This window comes from Recurvomyces mirabilis (assembly GCF_035927965.1).
Source record: "Recurvomyces mirabilis strain CCFEE 5264 chromosome Unknown scaffold_19, whole genome shotgun sequence".
NCBI lineage: Eukaryota > Fungi > Ascomycota > Dothideomycetes > Mycosphaerellales > Teratosphaeriaceae > Recurvomyces > Recurvomyces mirabilis.
In genome coordinates, this window is record NW_027041953.1 from 436,048 (window position 1) to 457,708 (window position 21,661).

The window sequence follows — 21,661 nt, forward strand, 5'->3', positions numbered from 1 at the left end:
CGCTTGCTAGAATCATCAATCCCACACAACAGACCCCAGCCTGACAAAGCCACAGTGCCCCACGACTCCTTCACACGTCAAAACACATGATGCTCATGTCACTGACGCCTCACCTATTACTTTGCCCTCGACTGAGACCACTAACCCCAGACCGACGGCTGCACAGCCAAAGTGTTCTTCCCAGAACCCCACATAGCACTATTACCGCCCCAACTTCCTAACCCGCTGACACCCTTTTCAGCAGCAAGTCCCGGGTTAGAAGCAGCGGAAGTCGAGCGCGGGTCGTCTTTCGACGTCTGCTGGTTATCGCTCGTGTAGCCATAGCTGAGTGATGAAGGGGTAAGAGGTGTTGTTGAACGAGGCTTGTTCACGCCCTGTTGTTGCTGCTGAAGCGGTCGCGTGCCGATTGGTGCCACGCCGGAGCCTGCGCTCTTTTGGTTCTGAGTCAAGGGCGGTGATTCGCCTGGTGAAGAATTGGAGGTGCGGCCTGCCGACTGCGCTTCACCCAACAAGCCAAAACTCTGCTGCTGTGGTGCTAGCGTATTCGAGGCCGGGCTTGCAGTACTTTCGGCGCGGTCGCGCGGCGGCATCTGGACCGCGTTCTCGGCACCACCTTGTGCCTGAACGCCGTAGGGATCGAACGCTAGTGGTGAAGGGCCACGTCCAGCGGATGCGGCGGATCGTGCATCTTGGCTTTGTGGGCGTGGTGCGCTCTCAGCGGTGTAGAGGCTGGCGTTGTCGCCGTACAGAGCACGGTGTTGGCGGGCTATGAGATCGCGGCGGTCTTCCTCGGACATAGCGGTTGGGCTCATCGCGCGATCAGTCTTTACGCCCGGTGCGGATGCTGTTGTCCATAGTCAGTGATCAGAGCGCACGTCCAACATATCTTGTCCTACTCACTTCGGTTGTACTGCTGCTCCTGATGGTAATTCCTCAACTCCCTCTCCCTCGCAGCAGCCATCCTCCGCTTCGCCTGCAACATCTGCTCCGCTTCACTCTGCCTCCCACCCGGATACCGTTGTCCTGCATAGTAGCCCTGTAGACCCGCCGACCCCGGCCTTCCGCCCTCGTACTCGCTCATGCTTTGATGCCTCGAAGGTCCCGACATCCTCGCATCTCCACTACCAAAGTTCTCATACCCCCTACCTCCACCAGGCACGCTATCTCTGCGACCTCCACCAGGTGTACCGGGCACACCACCCGGCGTCTGACCTGGGAACATCTTGCCGCTGCGCACGAGGTTATCGGTCGCTCTGTCGATCTCTTCGAACTGCGATGCGAAGGCGTTCGCTTCGGATTGCTGGGGCTGAGACATTGACGATCCGGTGCCAGATCGGGACGGCGGCGGTGGCTGCTCCCATGAAGACTGACGACCAAAAGCCCCACCGTCGTTATCGTAGAATGACATATCGTAGTAGTAGTGTATTCGAGTCGAATTAGGGTATATGGACTCGAGCTCTCGAAAGCAAATATGGCGTCTGTGTGAAGTTGTTAGGAACGTCTGTCGTCAAATGTCTTCTGAATGACCGAGTATGAGAACATTATCGCCGCGACAAATCACTCCACGCTTCTTGTCCCTCAAGACCGTTAGGCGTATAAGGTACCAGTTTGAGCCTCGAGGTCCAGGCACTATACGCGGGAATAGGGACCATGGGTCCACGGCATGCGACTCACCTTCCACAACAACAACAACCACCTCGTATTCAAAATCAACACCTGGAAAGGAACGGCTTTGGCGACGACAACACAATTAACGACAACACGAAAGCAAAGAGAAGGGAAGGACTATCGGTCGAATGCGGGACGAGCAGGTGGGAGGAGTTCTGCTGGCGCTGGCCAAATCTCCGCCCAAAAAGTTGCTAGCCTCAACACTCATTTCCCTATAGCCTTTTTGGCCTTCTAATCGAGGGTTCCCATTCAGATGCATCCGGTATGCGAAAAGGCGACTACAGCTATCGCGCCTGTCCCCATGAATCTGGTTTACCAAACGAGCGAGATCAGACGGTTTCGCGACATTCTTCACAGTCCCGCCCGAAGAAATACCCTCGGAAGTGCCATTCACACGACACGCGACGAAGGCGCCACAGCGGAGCCAAGCTTTTTTCCACATGTCGAGCCGCCCTTCACACCCTAAAACCCTGATCGGTTCGTCCCTCGCTCTACCGCATGAATCCCTCTCTACCTCCTGTACGACGCTACTTGATCACGAGATCTGCTGTATGATCGCTTGCTATCCTCGTCGGTACACGCATGATGACTTGGACGATGGTGTCAAGCGTCCGGCGGTAATTCTGCATATATGTATGCAACCATCCCCGCGCCTAGAGCTGCATCGAAGCGGTGCATGATGACCAATACCGTCTTCAGTGACCTGCAGACTTCGTCGAGCGGAGAAATTTGAGATCCGAGAGGCACGATCAAGATGTCGACATCATGGCTTCGGACCGACTCCCTGGTGGTGTTCTGTACTGGCTTGAAGGATAGAGCGGGCAACAGCGATCACCAGCAGCGGCATCGAACACAGCCATACTGGAAACATCGCCTATCGAGACCCTCGCTCACAAGGCTGTCCCACCGGCTGAATAGGACGGCCGCACCCATGTTTGCGATCTCACACACACACACACACATCGGAGTTGCGCGCCTAATGCGGCTGGCTAGTCTAACCGTATCACATGTCAAAGCTACCCGAAGCTTGGTGAGACTTTCCGCTTGGGCATTGAAGGTACGGGTTGTCGCATGACATCCAGCTCGCGTCGGTTCGCAAGCGCACAGCCGTACGCCGTTCATTCTGACCACGGAAAAGACCAACATGAGGCACGGTCTAGAATCCGGAACAGAAATCGTTTCGTAGGGCTATCTTGCGGCCATCGACGGTACGGACCGTGCAGTCGCATCATGCACGTCGACTTCTTGCTACACTTTGCTCCTCCCACCTGACTCGGGTAAGCATGAACTGAATGCGATGGCCATCTGACAGGATGACCTCTCTCGTCATCTGGAGGATGGATCCCTCTTCGGTTCGAACCACACCACTACTCAAAACTCGTGGCTTGCTGGTCAATGTGTGACTGCTCCATTCGTGCTACATGGCCCATTGTCCTGGGTTTGCTGGAAGGTCGTTCAGAGTACCTTGTGTCTCCAGTGGACTTAACTTGACATACTATGCCTGGCTATACGAATATGATATCAAGGCATTCCCGACTCGTTCTTCTGTGTTGCCGACTTACATTCAGAACTCGGCTTCGTGTTTGCCACAACTGCGCCTGCTTGTTGGGCTCTGCTTACAACCATCAAGGGGCAGGTAAGTCTAAGGTACGGTGCTCCTTCCCAAACGCGAATCTTGTCAAGGTGTCATGCGCGACCGTGAGTGTGTCGCGGTGGATGCGCACATGCCTGGATGCGCACAACCTCGACGCAAACATGTCAGATAGATCGGTTCAGTATAATTCCTTTATATGTCTTCACTATGTGATCTTCACATGTTTGCTTCAATATCAGTATGTCGACAGTCTACACCTTGACGATTACGACTTGAGGAAACATTGGACAATATCGAGACCAGGTCGCTATCTACCATCGCAACATCGCGCTCGTGACCACTGGTCCAGGGCGTTCAACGACAAATAGCAGAAGCCGCGAGCGACTACGAGCTCGCTCGTCTCGCCCAGGCCCGCATAAGCTCCTCGTGGTGGTCGCCTGAAACCTCACTCGAAAGATATCAGTCATCGAGTACCCTCATCTCAACAAAACAACCGCCCACCACGGTATCCCCGGCGCCTTCCAAGAAAGCCATGACAATCACCACATCTCCGCCATCCGGTGCTACAAGCACAGCCTCAGCGACCACCACAGCGTCACCAAACCTCCACTCCCTACCGCCCGAACTCCTCCAACTCATCCTAACCCACCTCCCCCTCTCAAGCATTATCTCCCTAAAACTAGTCGATCGAGCACTCTACCACTTGATCCCCCTCTCGAAATGGTATGTTGGCAAAGCAGCCTTCCACAACCTCTCGCTCTGCGAGCGGACCGCGATTCGGAAATATGTGAATGAGTTTCGAGAGCAGAGGGTTGGGAGGAGGAGGTGTGTGGGGTGTCGATGTTTACACCCGCTTGAGGGCTTTGTTGAGGTGGAAGGGAGATGGGGGATGGGGGGGTGGGTTTGTGATTTTTGTTCCACGCGGTTGCGGCGGTCGGCGGAGAGATGGCGGAAGGAGAAGATTCGAAAGGGCGTCTCTTGGGGTGTGGGAGGATGGGGTGATGGGTCGTGGGGCGCTGGTGATCTTGAGGACAAGGATGCCAGGGCCCTGGCGGTGCGGAAGCAGGGGTCGGAGTTGTTTTGCGCGCACGTGGGGCATTTGATTGATCTCGGGATCGACTGGAGAGCCAGAAGGGGAGGGGAGGGAGATGAAGGGGTTGAAGGAGGCGGCGCTGCTGCTGACAACGGAGGATGCGTCTGTGGTTGTCAGAGCTGTGCCCATATTTTCATCATGGTATGATTATCCATCTTGACAGGAATCATCGTAACATCACATTTACCATCAAAATGGATATTTGATCGGGTCCTGGCCACGCCCTCTACTTCGTCGGCAAATGGTCCATCTCAAATGCCATGAAACAGCAATAGTCTCCTCATTTCTGCCCCGTCATCCGCTTAATCCTCTCCTCCGCCGCCCTCGCCCTCTTCTCCCTCTCCAACCTCATCCGCATCTCCTCCGTCATCCCCCTGCCCTCTAACTGCCTCTTCTGCTCAGCCGTCAACACGGGTTTCGACAGCACATTCCCCTTCCCGAACTTCCTCTCATTCTCTGCACCCTGCTTCCCCTGGTCTTCCTTTCTAATCCGCTCTTCTTCGGCTTTCCGTCGCGATTTCTCCGCCGCTTCCTCGGCGGCTTTTTCCTCTTTTTCGCGCAGAGAGCGGGCGTCGAATTCGGTTTGGGAGAGGGGGGTGGGGATGGAGGTGCTGGGCCAGTCCCAGCGGGCTTCGCCTAGGAGATTGCGGGCGAGGCGGAAGGTGTCGCGTGTGTTGCGGTCGCCGGCTATGTCGAAGGCGGTCTTGCCTTCGCCATTCTTGATCGCAGGATCCGCTTCGCTTTTTGTTAGTAGAGCGAGGACGCAGGCTCCGCTGTTCGATGCGGCGGCTAGATGTAATGGCGTTGGAGCATGATGGTTTTGCTCCGGCGGGTGGAAGAGGAAGCCCGGGGAGAGGTTGTTAGCTTGGAGGTATGTCAGAAGGGCGGGTGCTTTGGATCGTCGGATCAGAGCTTGGAGTTGTGTCGTATGCACCGCAGCCTCCTCGTCCTGCTTCAACGGCTTGTTCGCTTTCTTCGCCGCCGTGGAAGCATCGAGCTTGTTCTGCGCAGCATCCTTCCTCCTCGCCGCAGCGGCCTTGGCTTCTTCTATTCGTCTGGCTTCCGCCTCCTCATCAACAACACTGACTTTGACCCTAGTCAACTCCACAAACCCTTTCATCAGTTCACTCTGCGTCGCCCTCCTCGTCGAAAAGGGAAAACCTCTTAACCTTTCATCTTTGAGCGACAGTACTTGCTCCTCATAAGGCCCAAAAAGCGTCCTACGATTCGTCGACCCCGTGGCTCGGACAAACAGCAATTCGGCACTGTCAATCCAAGCTCTCCACTCCGCCAGTAAAGCTCGCACGTCCGCGATCAGAGCAGTCTCATTGTAACGTCTTATCCCCGCTCCGGCGGAATGAGCGTTTCCCTTACTGTTGTCGTTGCTGCTTTGACTACCACCTTGTTTGCGACGGGTGGTGTAGCGGTGGAAGGTTTTGTGTGCTAGGACTGTGGCGGAGCGGTCCTCGATGCCGGACTGCTTGCTGGATTTGGGGGTGAGGGAGACGAGCATGGCGGCGAAGTGGCCGCCGCCTATCATGCAGAGGAAGTAGTGAGGTCCTTGGGATTGGCTTGGTGTGGGGGTGGACAGAGTAGTGATGGTGGTGGGCAAAGGTACGCCACCGTCTTCTTCGTCGTCTGCTACTGTTGCTGAGGGGTTCGGCTTCGGTGGTTGCTTGGGTGGCGATTTTGGTGCGAGCTGTTTCTGTTGAATGGTTTGAACTAGACTTCCCTCGTTCGCTTGCTCGGTGTTGGTGAAGACGGCGCGGTAGAAGCCGAGACGTGTATTCGATGGCAGTTTCGAGCACGTGAACCAGAGCAGTGGTGGCTTGCCACTGTCCTTTTTCCTTCTCACGGGCGCATCGTCCGCATCACCGTCTGTAAGTTTCGCTTGGCGTTTTAAAAGCGCATTCAGTGTGGTGTCCTTCGGTCTGCTGCCATCCTCTGCCCCGTCCTCGTCTTCTGAGGAAGTGTCGTCTGAGCCCGACAGACTTTCGTTCAGTTCCCCGACTAGCCGCTCGAATTCATTCTCGCCCACCGCTTTCTTCCCCCGTAACTTCTGCTTTAAGTTGTAGCCGTGCAGGTCTGATCGCACGTGACTTCTTTGCTCTTGGAGGTTGGTGAAGGTGAGACTACATAGAGCGCACGACAATGAGGCCTTGGTGGGATCATCATGGCTGCCATTTGTCTGACCTTCTGTGGGGGTCGGTGTTGGCACTTCTGCCTCTTCTGCCGACCCTACTATAGACTGTACCCGAAGTTGCAGTGTATAAAGTAACCCCTCCGGCAGATCGAAGACGTACAGTGGTCGCTGGAGTAGCTTGTCGGCTGCTTTGGGCTGGAGTTGAGCCATCTTATGCCTTTGTCCTTACAAAACCGTCTTCCCGCCACTCCACTGCCCGCACTAGGAACTCAAGTCTCGAATCCTTGCCAAGTATCTATACGCCTAATATTTGATATACACAACGTCATCGTCACATGCGAGTCATTCTTCGATAACGTCCGTGCGTGAAGCTTGCGCCACAACTGCTCGGAAACTTTGGTTGGCGCCACGCACCTTGATGAGAGAGCATCGCATGGGCGCATCACGCTTGCACCTTCATCAGCACAACTTCTGGCCTCATCGACAGCTGCTCCCGGTAAAAGACGATAGCTCCCCGGACGTGGAGGATCAAACTCCATCTGGACATCTTCGCCTGAGCCGGCCGTCACCAGAACAAGGGCAGAAGAAGTGAGGCTGTTACTTCCAGTCTCTTATTCGAGCGGCTTGAAAAATAACGTAGGCATTCTATCCAACTGTATAGCATCTACACCCTCGAAATCCACAATTGTAACATCCTGGGAAATTACCCTAGCTCGATACCGCCAATATGGGTCTCTCGAACGACGAACGGGGCTGGATAATGACCGTCTTAAGTGGCATTGCTTGCGTACTGGGAGCCTCCATCATATGCGTCGACATCATTGTCCGCCAATTTCCAGGCAAGCGAGATTTCAAGATCCAGGATAGTGATACTTTCCTCTCTGCCTCACTTAGTCTAAGTTTTGGCGTTATGGTATGTATAAATTATCCCATACTGGAACTCTCTTGGTGTACTTTATGCTTACGTTGAGTCAGATGTTTTCGGCTTTGTATAGTATGCTTCCCAACGCCAAGAAATCTCTCCAAGAAGGCGGCTTCGCTCCCAAGGAAGCGACGTGGATCATGATTGGGTGTTTTCTTGGGGGTGTGGTGGGTATTACTATCGTCTCACGAATCATTCATCGGTTCATTCCTTCCCATGTTGTGGACTGTGAGCACTCTCACGATGATGAGGGTGACGAGACGGCGAAGGAACACAATGAGGACACTGATGGCCATGTTCATGAGAATGGGGATGCGACTGAGCACGAGCACCAGCATAAAGATCCGCCAGCACAACGAAGACCGCAGGCCTCCCAGCGCTTGAGTTCGCTGCCGGGACATATGCACTGGCGCAATAGCAACTACCGCAACTCCCCATCCGCAGGGAGAAGACAATCGTCATACTTTGGCATCTTCAGACCTCAACAATCATCTCTTGAACCTCCAGCCGAAATCCCGACCCTGGCCAATGGACAAGCACAACCTCGACCACTGCTCGCCGAACAGCCTAGAAGACCAACACTACAGGAACGACTAACCAGCACAATCACGCGTATAACATCTACCCCGGTCAGGGAAGCCTGCGGTTGCGACGGACCCTGCTACGGCTACAGCGAACCCTGCGGCCAAGATTGTTTCAAGAATGTCAGTGGAAGGGGTGGTTTTCGCGCTCCTGCAAGACTAGCTAGCGCGAGAAGCGTACGTCCTCTTCTTTCTGAGCGGGCGACTGTGCAGGGCGCGCTCCCCACTGCGGATACGGAAAGGACGCCTTTATTGCAGGATATTCGGGTGGAGCCGAGAAGAAGACCGCAGCCGCATACCTGCGATTCTGCAAGACAGGCCCAGCAGCTCGAGGAGATATTCGCCGGGATCGAGGATCTGGAGAGAGGAAACTCGAACGATAGTAGTAGATCGACCCCCAAGACCAACGGTACACCCAACGGCCCCCCCAACCCCCGGAACCCTAGCAATGGCTCACATCACGATCCAAGCGACCACCAAGACCACGACTCCGGCGATCCCGAAAATGAAGACGAGGACACGAAACCAGACCACCACCACCACCACGTCCCCCAAAACGCCTTCCTATCGCTCGGCCTCCAGACATCCATCGCCATCGCCCTGCACAAACTCCCCGAGGGCTTCATAACCTACGCCACGAACCACGCCAACCCAACTCTCGGCCTCTCCGTCTTCCTCGCCCTGTTCATCCACAACATCACCGAGGGTTTCGCCCTCGCCCTCCCGCTCTACCTCGCATTAAATAACCGCTTGAAAGCCATGCTCGTGGCTTTCGTCCTAGGCGGTTTATCTCAGCCACTAGGGGCCGGAGTCGCGGCGCTGTGGTTCTGGGGCGCGGGGGATGGGAAGTGGGAGCCTAGGGAGGGGGTGTATGGCGGGATGTTTGCTGTTACGAGTGGGATTTTGGCGGTGGTGGGGTTGCAGCTTTTTGGGGAGGCGGTGGGGTTGAGTCATCGGAGGGGGTTGTGTTTGGGGGCTGCGGTTGTTGGGATGGGGGTTATGGGGGTTAGTAGTGCTTTGACTGCTTGAATGTGGACTGCTTGAATGTGGACTGCTTGAATGTGGACTGCTTGAATGTGGGTGGTGAGGTGAGATGGGTTTTGGAAATTTGTGAGATGTTTGGATGAATGAACGTTCGTCGTCTTGGTAGTCGGACGTCATCTTGAGCTGGACAAAGCTTGGTGTCGATATCTTCTGGCTCGCTGGATGATCAGTCGATCTGCCATTCTGGAAGATCTCATCCTATCTGCAAGTATCACACTCGCCATCTTATTGAGTGCGAGGACGATGATCACCATCAAACGGCTTGACTAGGGGTGTCAGATCACCCGCAAGCTCGCCATCTACTCGCGTCATACTTGCTAGTACTTCACTCTTCATTCCAGCCGGCTCTGCACTCTGCTACGATCTTAGCCACTGGTTCTGGGAGGTTCGACAATTGCTTTGCCCGTGTTGCTGCTTGCCTAGTGTCGACTATTGCTCTACTGGTGTTGACTATTGCTTTACTAGTATTGAACATTGCTTTACCAGTGTCACCATGACTAAAGCTAATGATCGATACCAGTGCACAAGACTTCACCCTACCATCAGCGTCCCGCCTGGCTCTGGTGTGTTCGGAGGCACCTAGGCCTGTGCTGCGCATATTACCCCCTACTTTTCACGACAAGGGTCGTTTTGAGCGAGTCTCACGCTGCTGTGGCAGCTGGCGTCCACTTCTCTGCCTTTCGACTGAGACACTCCAGCGGAACAGCCAGAGCACGGCGGAGCAGCATTCGAGGTCGTGAGCTCGCTTACGTGTTTAGGAATGTGGGTTGATCTGTCTCTACTATCACCTCGACACGGACTTTTTGCTGTTACACGCACTTCCCCGTCTTGCACAAAACTCTGTTCACCTCGATCGACTGTGTCAACAGCACGGATTTCGCACCGTCTTCGATGCGGAGGAGTGTAGTAAGGAAACGCGCAAGCGCTGGAGTGGGATCAGACGGATGAAGCCGTGAGAGTCTTGCCACATAGAAGTAGCCTCACGATCTGGCTCGAAAGTGGGTCGTTTCACCATAATCCACCACGGACTCCTACTCTATCAGGCAGTTCTTCGGTGCCATGGGCGCTTTTGCTGTTGCTCAGCACGGACGTAAGCCGGACTTCAGCTTTGTGCCCGAGGCTGAGGACGAGAATATGCTGTCGGTTGTCAGCAGCTTCCACGAACATCATCTCGACAGGATCGTTCGCGCACTTGATCTTCTGCCCGTTGATCCGGACGACAGACGGCGACGGACACAGACGGTACGTGGGGACGATGGCATGACCGTACAGGAACGCTACATCGCGGCACAGAAGGCACTTGCTCGGGAATTCCCCCGAAAAGTGGCTTCACTCAGCGACGCAGCTAAGGAGGAGCTCAAGCGAAGGGAAGAAGAAGTTGATGGGAAGGTGCGCAGGATGAACAGAGCCTATGGGCCGTACATACGTCATCATAGACGTGGCAGATATGGGGAAGAGTATACTCGACTAATAACAATTGGTGAAGCACGGGATGCGGAAGAAGTTGGACAGTTATATTTGCAAGAGTCCAGACGACTGCCAATGCCCTGGGGCCCACCGAGCAAGCGTACGTGGAAGCAAGGGACCGTCTCATGAGAGCTGGTGGCGCACCATACGACGACGAGGACAGTACATACGAACTGCGGAACGTGGACATCGATCTTCCAACATTTCCAGAGCATCCTGCGGATTGGAAGCCTTGTTACAGTCTGTCAGAGAAGGAATATGCTGCAGAGGGTACCCGAATCATCGAGGAAGGATACTGGCTTTATGACTTCCGGATTATCTTGCCTTGGCCTGAGAGCGTGAAATTGGCGCTACAGAACCTGAACGAGCATCAGGATGAGCAATGAGACAAACCTGAAATGGACCATTGGGATGGCGAGTCTGTCGGCGTCGGAGCTAGTGTCGTCTGTCATCTTAATGAGCGATCGGCGGTCAGGTGCAAAGCATTGGAGCGCTGGAAAGAAAAATGTGAACTGCTACGTGAGACCATTGCGTGCGTCGAAACTCGGCGAACCTAAGCTGCCGGTGTGACGGACCAGGTGTGTTTTAAAGAGTGCAGAGGCTGCCGTGAACTGTCGCCTCGCTGATCAGCACATCTAGCTATTAAAGCTTATTTTCGCCCGTTCAAGAAGTCCCTTGCTGGACACTCCTCTCGACCTCTGTATACCTCCTCTCTCGTCTACCCACCAAACGCCGAACGTCTTGACTTCTTGGAAGTCCGATGCATGCTCCCGTCATCGCCAGAGTCACGCAGAATTCCATCCGACTCAGCTCTAAGTTTCTTCCTCGGCTCACTACCGTTGCTTCTCCCACTACCACGATCGATAATACCGCTACCACTAGCATCGTCATCTTGACTTTTGGGGACGGTGGCCTCAAGACCCGCCTGCTGCATCTCGTGTGTGATGAACGTCTTGCTCATCGTACGTTTCGCTACGCCCGGATCAACCACCATAACGGCCTGTCCGGTGGTGTTGCCAGGCAGTTGAGGTGGCTGCTCATTAGGTACCGAGGTGCTAGTAAGAAAGTCGTCTTCGTCAGACCCAGTCGTCGTCACCTCCTGCTGCTTGGCTGCAAGACGAAGATCCGCCACGCGAGCAGCGTCCCTCATATTGCGCCTCGACCACTATCGTCTTGGCTTGTTGAACAATCCCGCTCGCCAAGCCTCATCGGAAGTCCTAGAAGCGTACTTCGCCACGCCGTCGGCCACACAATTTCCAGCACAATCTTCGTGGGACCTGACCCAAGTGATGTCGAAGTAAATCCAATTGAATCCAGTCTTTGCTCTGTGCGGATTTTGTTGTGCGGATTTCGTCGTGCGAAACACAAGGATCCGTCGGTCGCATCTTCGAACACATCCCGCTCGGTCCCGAGCACATATGAATGGCGTCAAGACTGTCGCTGACCAGGAGAGCACGAACCTTTCTGCGCTCATGACATAACTCGAACGCTGTATGGATCGCAGCGTCAAGAGCACGAATTTCGACCCTCGAGCTGCTGGCCGCTCCTGTGGAGTAAGCATCCGCCTCGAACTCACCACCTTCTCCACGCCACGCGACACTGAAGCCTGAAGTCTTGGGTTTGCTCTGTCCGAATTGGTCTAGTTCGTACTTGGGACTTCCGTCGGCCAACGGAGGTCCTATGAAGTGGTAATGGGTGGAGCCATCAGTGTAGACAACGACGACTTCGCCATACCGCTCAATTACTTGAAGTTCTGATGCCGAGAGCGTCTTCCAGTCGGTTGGATACTGTTTTGAAGGATTAGACTTCTGCCTGCTGACTGGCCCTCTCTCGGGAGCGAAGGACAGTGGACCAGCGCTATAGCCAAGTGACTGGCTGCTGCTGTTGTCGTTTCGCAGCTTCTGTCCGCTGAGCATGCTAGTCCCGGAAGTGCCACTGCATTGACTAGTGTTCCTTCCACCTTGGTAAGAGCCACGCTGCTGGGAACCTGCGGGCTTCTAACGGCCTGTGCTAGAGTCAAGATCTGGCTTCCTTGTATCGCCGGCGATTCGACCTCCTGGCTTGAGACTCTCGAGGGCGGCTGATACGACTTTTCCGAGTGCGCCGGTGATCTTGCCTATCCTGTCCAGGCGGACACTCGCACCATGTCTCTGAGGCTCACGATCATCCCGGTCTACATCTCTATCTTTGCCACCGCACGTGGCCACAGCATCCTGACAATCGATACCCACAATCTTGACCACCGGAATCGCGCTTATTTTCTAATATGTGTGAGACTCTTGGACAGACGAGTCCGCACGATCGACTATAGAAACGAGTCAGCACTTCTGGCTCACATTGGAGGAGGAGCGGTATAGCCATAGTCAGCTGCTTTGACAAGCTGTTTTTACGTTGTTTCACACCTTCATGATCACTCAGCGTCCTGATACCTACCTCTTTCCCGCCTTCAACTGCACCTGCTATCGCCTTTGCTTCCGAGACTCGATTGACTTGTACAACATCGTTCGCTGTCAAGCTAAGACCGCGACTCTTGTTCAGAAGACTTCTTGCTTTTTCGGCTCCAGGTCTCTTCGCTTGCGAGGCTTCAAGCTCCTTCGGGTATTGATCTCGGGTCTTGCCGGAACGCCCGCGTGACGCAGCTGGAAAATTACTGATGATTCCAAGCATTGTCGCAGGAGAGTTCGTTCGTCCCGTGCATTCTCAGCCCACCATTCGAATTGCAGACCAGCTCTGTCGACAAGACTTGATGGACTGGTCAGTCACAACGGCGATTCGTACGGATCGGACTCTGCTGGGAGCTTGCAAAGCGTGGAGAGTTGTATGAGTTGGTGTTGGTTCAGTTCTTTATAGCGCAGGCCAGAATGCTGGGATGGCGTAACGATTTAATGTGACACCTCAGTGTCCCATTCGCGGCGGAGCACGACCAAGAAATCACCACAAACGCGATGTTATCTAGGCGTATTACGACCCACACTGTTGGCGACCATGAGACACTCTTTTCAGGAACGTGTGCTATAATTTTGTTGTCTACGACGCTGCCTTCATAGAAGTGTATTCTTGGAAATCCTTGCACAGGTACGGTCATCTCCGAGACGAGCTGGGTCCTTGTACGGTGCGAGAACGCTCTCTCATACCCACAATCGAGGCTCACCGTCATCATACAGGAATACATGTACACAGGCCGGGCTGTGGATATTATACAATATTGTAGCTAGGCTTTATGTCTAGCTCAGGAGGAATGGGCTTCAAGACAATCAAGCACTTTTCCAACCACCATCATATCTGCGGACTTCGCGGAAGTCATCAACCAGCAAGCCAGCAGTATCGACCGGTGATAGAACCGAGATTGTCCGCTTTTGCGAGCCAACAAAGTGAGCTGTCATAAATCATTGCCCATCAATCATGCATTCATAAGCCCTTATCACTAATCCTCACCCCCAAACGCACTATCATCGCTCGGCGGATCCTCATCATCATCCTCGTCCTCATCAACTTCCTTGTCATACTTCACATGCGTCGTCTTCGTTGGCGACTCCCCCAATGATGGGAGATCCTCCGGTGCCGTCTCCTCGTTCGTCACAAGACTGGTGACCACCTCCCACTCCTTCAAATCGTCGAAAAGCTGCTCGAGGCTGGCAATAGCGCTCTTCGACTCTTCGCACTCAACGAGGGTCTTGGGGCTCAATTTAAGCTTTTCGGGTGGCGTGAACTTGCTAACATTCTCCATTTCGCGATGCAGCGCCTTCAGCCATCGCAGTGTTACCTGTGCAATCGCGAAGACATCCAGGATACATTTCCTACGTGAGCCATCCTGGTATGACGTGCGGAGAAATGGCGCGAGTTTGCTCGTCATAGTACGAGCTAATCGGATCCGAGCAGGTGTCTCTTCAGGATTGGGTTGCGGATCCAGGAACATATGCTCGTCCAACAGCGCTCTGGTGGCCTCGCGTACTTGGGGTTTGTTACACACCAAGTAAGCCGGGACCCATTCGCACATACCTTCGAGCGCAGATAGGCGCGCAATTTTGGCACACTCGCCGAAACTGCGTACTATCTCAATGCCGTAGGCGTCGAGCCACTCGATCATCTCCTTGCTCAGCTGCACGACCATGTCCCTACTCTGGTTGCCGTGCGAGCAACAGTGGTTCAGAAGCATGCTCAGCAAGGGCAGCAGCTTGTGCTGCTCAGTGCCGAAGCGGTCGACCAGAGTGTGTATGAGCCTCAGGTCAAGCTCTTGTTTCAGGAATTCCAGAGGTGGTCTTTTCAGTAAATGACCATAGAGCTTGCCCGGTGAGAACATGACCAAGTCGCTGTTAGCTGGTACGACGGTATACTTCAGCGCGATATCAAGCAACCACCAATCGCAATTCTCAGTGGTGCCAGGTCGACATCGGTATAGGTTTTCCACATCTCGTTGCCCGAGGTAGAAGATGCCCTCGTGCTCAGTATAGCTGACTGTTGAGCCCGAGTCATGGAGATCCACGTGTTTCCGAAGGAATTCATAGAGGAAGCTGAAAAGCGGTGTCAGATTGAGAGTTTCCTTCTTCATGGCCAGGATCATGTTAGGATATCTGGCCTGGATTTCTGGTGGGCAGACCTCGATATAGAGCACTTCAAAAACGGTGTCGAAAATGCCAGCTTCCATTACGCTGCGCGCAAGGTTGGCAAGGGACATGAATTCGAACCAATCAGTCCAGAGGTTGTGTATTCTGTCGAGATGAACGCTGTCGTGAGCCGCGATGAGCTTTGCGATAGTCTCATCAGATGGCCTGAACTCGTCATGAATGCCAACGTCACCCCACCGGCGCAGACAAGTGGCGAGGAAGCGAGACACCGGTCGACGAAAGGCGGCGCGAGGTGTCATCCAGATTGCAGCCACGAAAGCAGGATCGTTGGACATATGCGTGACCAGTCGTGCCACGAATGATTCACGCGTGCTGTTCGCAAGCTTCTCATGCTCGACGAGCCGCAGTAGTGCGGCCGTCCTCGAAGCCGTATTCATGTCTCTCAGACAGACACGTAGCAGATAACGAGCAGCTAGCTCTGACAATGTGTTGAGCAGTTCGGCGTCTTGCTGATCCACTTGTTGCAGCTCCAGCTCATTGCTCGTGGTGTCTTGGACGTCAATGGCTGCCTGTGAAGCAGATGGCAGTCTCCCAGAAGTGCCAAGGAGCCATTCAACAAATTGTGCAAACTGCGGCGAATACACATGCCCCATCCTCCATCGCCATGCAGCATATGTGGCAATGTCCTGGGTCATCTTTGTTGGCATCTCGACGTGCGGCAACAGCTCTCGAAGTAGTCTGCGAGACACGCGAGCCTGCTTCAGCAGACTCATGTCTTCGAGTCTGCGAGAACGGCGTTGGTAGAACAGCATGTAAGCATTGTCATCCTTTTCAGAGCCTTTGAAGGTGCGCAATCCACCGTAGCATTCTCGAAGCATCTGCTCAAGATTCTCGCAACGTTTGGCGATGTTATCCTCAATCTTCATCCAAGTTGGTGGATCGGCAGAATTTCGAATCCTTACGTAGGACCAATAGTGACCATAGTCCAGCGCTCCCTGATGCACCACAACCCCGACAAGATCGAACATATCTGGTTCGCTATGTGGTTGCTTTCCATCGAGGCTCTCCAATCGATATGATGCCAGATCGATCTGAGGTGGGAACTCGAAACGATCGTTCACTTTCGCTTGCTGTGAGTCGTACGACTCGTACGCAAAACGCTTCAAACAGAATGTGACATTGTCCGGCGTCTTTTCCAAGCATGAACGCTTCATAGCATTGACGAGTCGCCCGCCGTCGTCAGGGCTGCATGTCATGCACCGGTACTTGTTAGCGCCTTGCATGGGCTCGCCTTGCACAAACTCTTGCAAGCCTTCTGTCAGGTTTGCTTTGTTTTTCACAGTGATCGGCACATCCGTGAAGTCCTCGGACGTTGAGGAGATATGGCCACATTCGCCTTTGATCTGCGTTACGAATTTGCCGGTGAAGAAGGTCGAGAGTGTCTCTTTGTAGTCTTCGCTCGGTAGCTCTTGCTCCAGTTGCGCAAGCAGCTTTGCATAAAAATAATGTACGTCTTCCTGCGTATTCGGATTTGCGCCAAGAACACTTACCAGGTGCTGCGTTGCCACACAAGGCACGGAACCACTTTGCATGTTAGCGAACAGGCTCTGGACAGCCTCGAGCAAAGGCTGCTTGAGCGTCTCCACGACGGGGATGTTAAGGACGAACTTGCGAAAGGCGATATTGGCGAAGAGCTGTTGGAGTAAAGAATTCATGTAGCAGGTCATACTGAGATTGGTCAAGCCGGCTGGTAAGTCGTACTCTCGGTGCCAACCATTCATGTCTGGAAAGTGTTCGTTGTAGTTCTCGCCCAGTGTTCGAATAACCTCGACAGACTTCTGGGCAAGTCGAGCGTAGTCTTGTGGAGTCTCGACCGTTGCTTTGATCGCGTCGTAAAGCAATCCGCGTGTCTGTTCAGCCAACACAGGCTGTGAAACTGATTCAGGCGGTGGGAACAGCAGTGTGTCGAACAAGGTTGCGCCAACGTCCTCGAGATTCAGACGCTTCTTAAAGCTCTTTAGGACCACGATGGCACATCCGAGTATCTGCAGCATGCCAATGACCGCCTCGTCTGGGATAGGGTGCGTTGGTGCTTCGGTGTGCTCGTATGTTGCGAGACAACTTGTCACGTCCGTAATTAGCGCTCTGGCAGCATCTTCTGAGGATCGGATGGCGTCACTCTTGTTCAGTAGGTTAACAGCGAGACCGAAGAATGCTGATCTGTTGACGTCTGCGTGCAGTGCCGACGGAAGTGTGACCAGTACTGCTCTCCAGTAGTCGTTCTTGGCTGCATTGGGCGCTTCGGAGCCAAGGCAAAAGTTACTGGCAGCCTGAATGACCATTCGTGATAGATCACCAACTGCATGCAGCCACAATGAGGTGTGTAGAGCCGCGAACCCAGCGTGAGCCGCAAGACTGGTCCAAATTTGGGCGTCGATCCTGCAGGCCTGGATGACAGATTTGTACAGCGATGAAACAAGCTGACTGTTGTGTACCAAAGCGCTGGGTTCGTCATCCGCCTTGACAAACAGCAGCCTTCGATTAATGACTTCGATCATCCGGGTGCTGAACAGTGTGCCATCCTCCAGACAGGGCGTCCGATTAGCCTTTGACTTCTCTGCGCCATGGTCAGAACACACTGGTCCATGTATGTTGCAAATTGCAGAAGCAGACTCACCATTGAGGAAGGCAAATAGACAGGCAGAAACTCGCGGCAGAGCATCGTAGTCCGTGTCACGCCGTGGGTCGATCACGTACGCAGCTAGTAGGCGGATACTGCGAGTAATAAATGTTTCGTCCGCGACGCCGAGCTTCATATAAGCTTGCAACGTGTCATGCAGCACTTGAGCAGAATGCGACACCCTCAGAGGTCTTAAGTGAGGAAAGAGCTGATCCACGGTAGCGTCAGCTGCGCAGACACGAGCGCGCGTCCTCTTTGACGCCCGGAGCCTCTTGAGGAAGTCGAATGTGCAGTTTGCAAACTCTACCGAGCCATCCAGGAAAGGCTCGATGCGATCGTATTGTGCGAGTAGCTCTTGTTCAATCGGACCTGACACTGTCAACACTGCATCAAGATTGCAATCGAAATCATATGTGGGGCAGATCATGATCGAACCTGTAGCTGTAAGACCAAGTTCAGACAGAGTTCTACGCCCAGCAGCTTCAAGGTCGATTTGTTGACCAGAGATGATGACCTTGATGCTTGCGGCAGCCGCCGTGACCTCCGGCAAAGCATCCAACAGCTGCCTGGCGGTGGTCCCACCATTCGCCCTTACGTCGGTGACCCGCGGTCGAGATTGAGGCGAGCATGTCTGAACGGTGAAGCATAGGGCGTCTGCATCTGAAACGCTGCCATCCAGAGATATTTGTGCCATAGGCGCCAACAGTTGTGCAGCAGGTTGAACGGTCCTGCTTTTGCGCAAGACCATGGTAAGTACCCGCAGAGCCTGTCGAAAGCCCATTGCCTGCCTTGCAGCATCCAAGTGTGTTGTGTCCATGTAGGTGGCGCACAGCCAGTCGACGTAGTCCCCAACGAAGCGTACATGACATTGAGCCAATGTGTCCTTCGCTCCACCTTTCATTGGCCAGACAAAAAGCAGGTCACAGATTGCCTCCATGGCGGCTTTCGAGGCATCTTCGACAGGAACGTGTACCGCGAAACGGACTAAAGCCTTCCAGAGTGGCTGATCTAGTGGGCTCGATTCGGGGTCTGACACGATACTACGCCGGATCATCTCCTTCAGGTTGCATGACATGAGATCAATTAGCATTGGTGTTGCAAACTCGGCGGGCATCACCGATACAGTAGTATCGAGATAATGCTTCAGTAGTCTTTCAGCCGCCCGAGCGTGCCTTAGTGAATGCGTGAGTGTAGTCAGCTCCTGCCAAGCAACATTGCGAAGATGGTTGTCTAGCGCGCACTCGCCCAGCATAGTGTCGAACAAGGTATTCTCGTGCCGATCAAGTTCAGCTTCTGGTGCGAAACCAAGAAGGAGAAGCACGACGCCCAATCGAACTCGCAAGCCCAGCTCGAAGTCAATTTCATTCGAACGCGAGATCGGATCCTCCACGTATTCTCGTAAGCCTGCGACCGCGACGCTTGCTGGGAGCTTCTCGAGCACGACATTAGCCTCGTCAGAAGTCTCCACGGCCCGAAGCATGACACCCAGTGTAGTGTAGACAGCTGTCGCTGCTTTGGTCTTCTCCAGGATTGCAGGTAAGCACCACTCGTATAGGCTCAATCTCCAGTCCGAAGGATAGTGCGCCGCGAAATTGATCTCCGCTGTGACAATCTGCTGCAGCTCAATGATCGGCTCAGAAGGCGGAGCTTGATGGAGAATCTGCAGAAAATGTATTGCAGTCCGGGTGATGGTCATTGAAGGGGTCTCCCGAGCAGCGTCGTCGGCTGTGTCTATGTGTTCGTGTATTTTCCTGAAGATCTGGGTTAAGCATGCAGCGGCAAGAGGCTCCATGATCCTGTCGACAGGCGTGGTCGTATACAGCTCGGCCAAATGCAGAAGGTTATCAAGTCCCAGATGTGTGCATGTCTGTTCCAGTATGCTGTATGAGGATTTGGAAAACTCAGCCTCCACACTGGTTGTGGCCGTTCGCCAGATCACATCGAGTTCATCATTGGAGATCGTTGAGGTGACTGCGAGGAAGCACACTATATCGCGACAGTGCAATATGATGCTGGCGTGCGACTCGGGACCGAAAATGTACCCGATCAGGTCGTTGCCCTTGATGAACCGAATGGCATATTGCGGTACAGCGTGCTGACTATCATGCATGCTGTCACGCGCGACGAAGCCATGGTAGACTCGCAATAAGTGAGCACACATCATGAAAACACCAAGTCGGCGAATGTCCATGATGCTACTCATGATGTACTTCATGTCCGCCTGAAGTGCAAACGCAAAATACAGCAAAGGGGTCCGTATAGCTGGAGCGCCTTGGCAAAGCTCTTCCAAGCCAGCCTCGTTGTTCGCGTCCTGTTCCAGTAACATATCTTGCTCGCCCTGCACAAATTTGCGATATAGTGCGTAGCAGTCCGAGGGGCTGTAGTCCATTGTCGTAGCGCGAACCTCTGTTGCCTCCATGCCGATCTTAACGGTCAAGGTGTGGAAGTTTGGCGGTAGCGCACCCGGATGCCTTTCACGAATGCGAGGGAAGATTGCTCCATTGAGTATCGCTAGCATGCACTCCGCTGGGTCACGGACTTGGCGAAAGCTCTCATGCAAGACTTGCGCGGCAGCATCCGTGTTCTTCTCAAGCCAATCGATGATTGCGTTGAAATCATCCTTGCTGATTTGCTGCGCAGTGCCCGAGACTTCCTGGCGATACTGCTCCAGGGCACCTTCAAGACGGCGTGCGAAGTCAGCGGGTTTCATACAATAATGTTGAGGTTGTTGTTCTGCTTTGTGGCACTCACTAGAGGCAGTCTGGCCCGGCGAATTCTGGTGTGAGTCGGCCATGTCTGAGAAAGCGTCGCCCTCAATCACGATAGCGTCACCGTAGTCGGGAGTAATACATTCGGGCTCTAATGCTTCTATTGGGATATCGTCGTTAGATGTTGGCGAGTCCGTCAGCCTTGCGCGCTTCCGCGAGACCTCAGAGTTGGCATCGACCCCATGATCTCGAGGAGAGCATGTTTGAGCCATGAGGCAAGTACTAGTCTGCGTTTGCTGCTGCAGGTATTCAGTGGTGAACGCGCTGTACAGCCACACTGTGATTCACTGTTTGTCGATGGTGCCTTACGCTAATGATCGTAGATCCGTTGCGATTGCGACGACAGGGCTGCAAAGTACGGCAGTCTCATCGCCTTTTCGGTCGGTATGTTACTCGTCATCAGGAGTAGCGATATAGAAAGAGCGATCTTGCCCGACAGAGTGGTTTAGATGTGAGCATTTAACACTTATACTGGTCAACGCGTCGCGTACATCTAAGTTGATGTATGATTCTTGGTGGCCGCCTTAATATAGGCGCTAGTGCTTAGAGTTCAGTCGTGCATGTGACAGGGTCATATCCTCAGGCACACATACAGGAAAAGAGGACTCACGTCGGAGAACACTTGAAGGGAGGCAATACTCCTGCTGGGTAGCTCGAACTATTGGCGACCACTCCTTAACGATGTGAATAGAAGGCAACAACCAGGACCCCGACTGCACCTTCTCCTCTGCTCACAAAATCAGGATACACCTTCATATCGCAGTCATAAATCCCATTCTGCATTTCCTCGCCTAGAGCCACCATTATGCTGGGAGTATCTAGATATACCCGTACTGCATTTGGTTATCTCTGCCGCAACGTATTGCACCTCGTTATACTTTGACTTGAGACAGTCGTCCTGCTGATTAAGAGGTTTGGTTTTGCAGTCAGTATATGTAAGTACATGATCTACACTGCTTGCATCCTGTGCCGAAGACGTGTACACCTCAGGTTTCAGTTGCTCTTTCCTTCTGAAAGAGAGCTTCGCGGAAAACAGAGGAAGTATCCACCCAATTTGTTTACCTCAGTCTTTCCCAAAACCACAACCACCAGGTCTTCACGACTGCCGCTGGAATGACTGATGATCTTCTCCTTGG

At 53.7% G+C, this 21,661-nt stretch overlaps 7 protein-coding genes across 7 annotated transcripts; 2 read left to right on the plus strand and 5 right to left on the minus strand.

The window, feature by feature from the left end:
* Positions 1-140: 140 nt before the first annotated feature.
* On the minus strand, positions 141-1,408 carry LTS14_007207 (uncharacterized protein; the record flags this gene model as incomplete). The annotated part of the gene is made up of 2 exons (XM_064839899.1): positions 141-844; positions 901-1,408. 2 exons carry the CDS (start codon positions 1,406-1,408, stop codon positions 141-143), a joined length of 1,212 nt encoding a protein of 403 aa, XP_064692658.1.
* A 3,227-nt stretch (positions 1,409-4,635) lies between these two features.
* LTS14_007208 (uncharacterized protein) lies at positions 4,636-6,708 on the minus strand (the record flags this gene model as incomplete). The annotated part of the gene is made up of 1 exon (XM_064839900.1): positions 4,636-6,708. The coding sequence occupies one exon, from the start codon at positions 6,706-6,708 to the stop codon at positions 4,636-4,638; it is 2,073 nt and encodes a 690-aa protein (XP_064692659.1).
* Positions 6,709-7,225: 517 nt separating this feature from the next.
* ZRT3 (Zinc transporter) lies at positions 7,226-9,030 on the plus strand (the record flags this gene model as incomplete). Its single annotated transcript, XM_064839901.1, has 2 exons — positions 7,226-7,411; positions 7,474-9,030. 2 exons carry the CDS (start codon positions 7,226-7,228, stop codon positions 9,028-9,030), a joined length of 1,743 nt encoding a protein of 580 aa, XP_064692660.1.
* Positions 9,031-10,104: 1,074 nt separating this feature from the next.
* LTS14_007210 (uncharacterized protein) lies at positions 10,105-10,898 on the plus strand (the record flags this gene model as incomplete). Its single annotated transcript, XM_064839902.1, has 2 exons — positions 10,105-10,434; positions 10,578-10,898. 2 exons carry the CDS (start codon positions 10,105-10,107, stop codon positions 10,896-10,898), a joined length of 651 nt encoding a protein of 216 aa, XP_064692661.1.
* A 332-nt stretch (positions 10,899-11,230) lies between these two features.
* Positions 11,231-12,428, minus strand: LTS14_007211 (uncharacterized protein; the record flags this gene model as incomplete). Its single annotated transcript, XM_064839903.1, has 2 exons — positions 11,231-11,677; positions 11,742-12,428. 2 exons carry the CDS (start codon positions 12,426-12,428, stop codon positions 11,231-11,233), a joined length of 1,134 nt encoding a protein of 377 aa, XP_064692662.1.
* Positions 12,429-12,509: 81 nt separating this feature from the next.
* On the minus strand, positions 12,510-13,179 carry LTS14_007212 (uncharacterized protein; the record flags this gene model as incomplete). The annotated part of the gene is made up of 2 exons (XM_064839904.1): positions 12,510-12,773; positions 12,946-13,179. The coding sequence occupies 2 exons, from the start codon at positions 13,177-13,179 to the stop codon at positions 12,510-12,512; spliced, it is 498 nt and encodes a 165-aa protein (XP_064692663.1).
* Positions 13,180-13,936: 757 nt separating this feature from the next.
* On the minus strand, positions 13,937-20,737 carry LTS14_007213 (uncharacterized protein; the record flags this gene model as incomplete). Its single annotated transcript, XM_064839905.1, has 2 exons — positions 13,937-17,694; positions 17,755-20,737. The coding sequence occupies 2 exons, from the start codon at positions 20,735-20,737 to the stop codon at positions 13,937-13,939; spliced, it is 6,741 nt and encodes a 2,246-aa protein (XP_064692664.1).
* Positions 20,738-21,661: the final 924 nt, after the last annotated feature.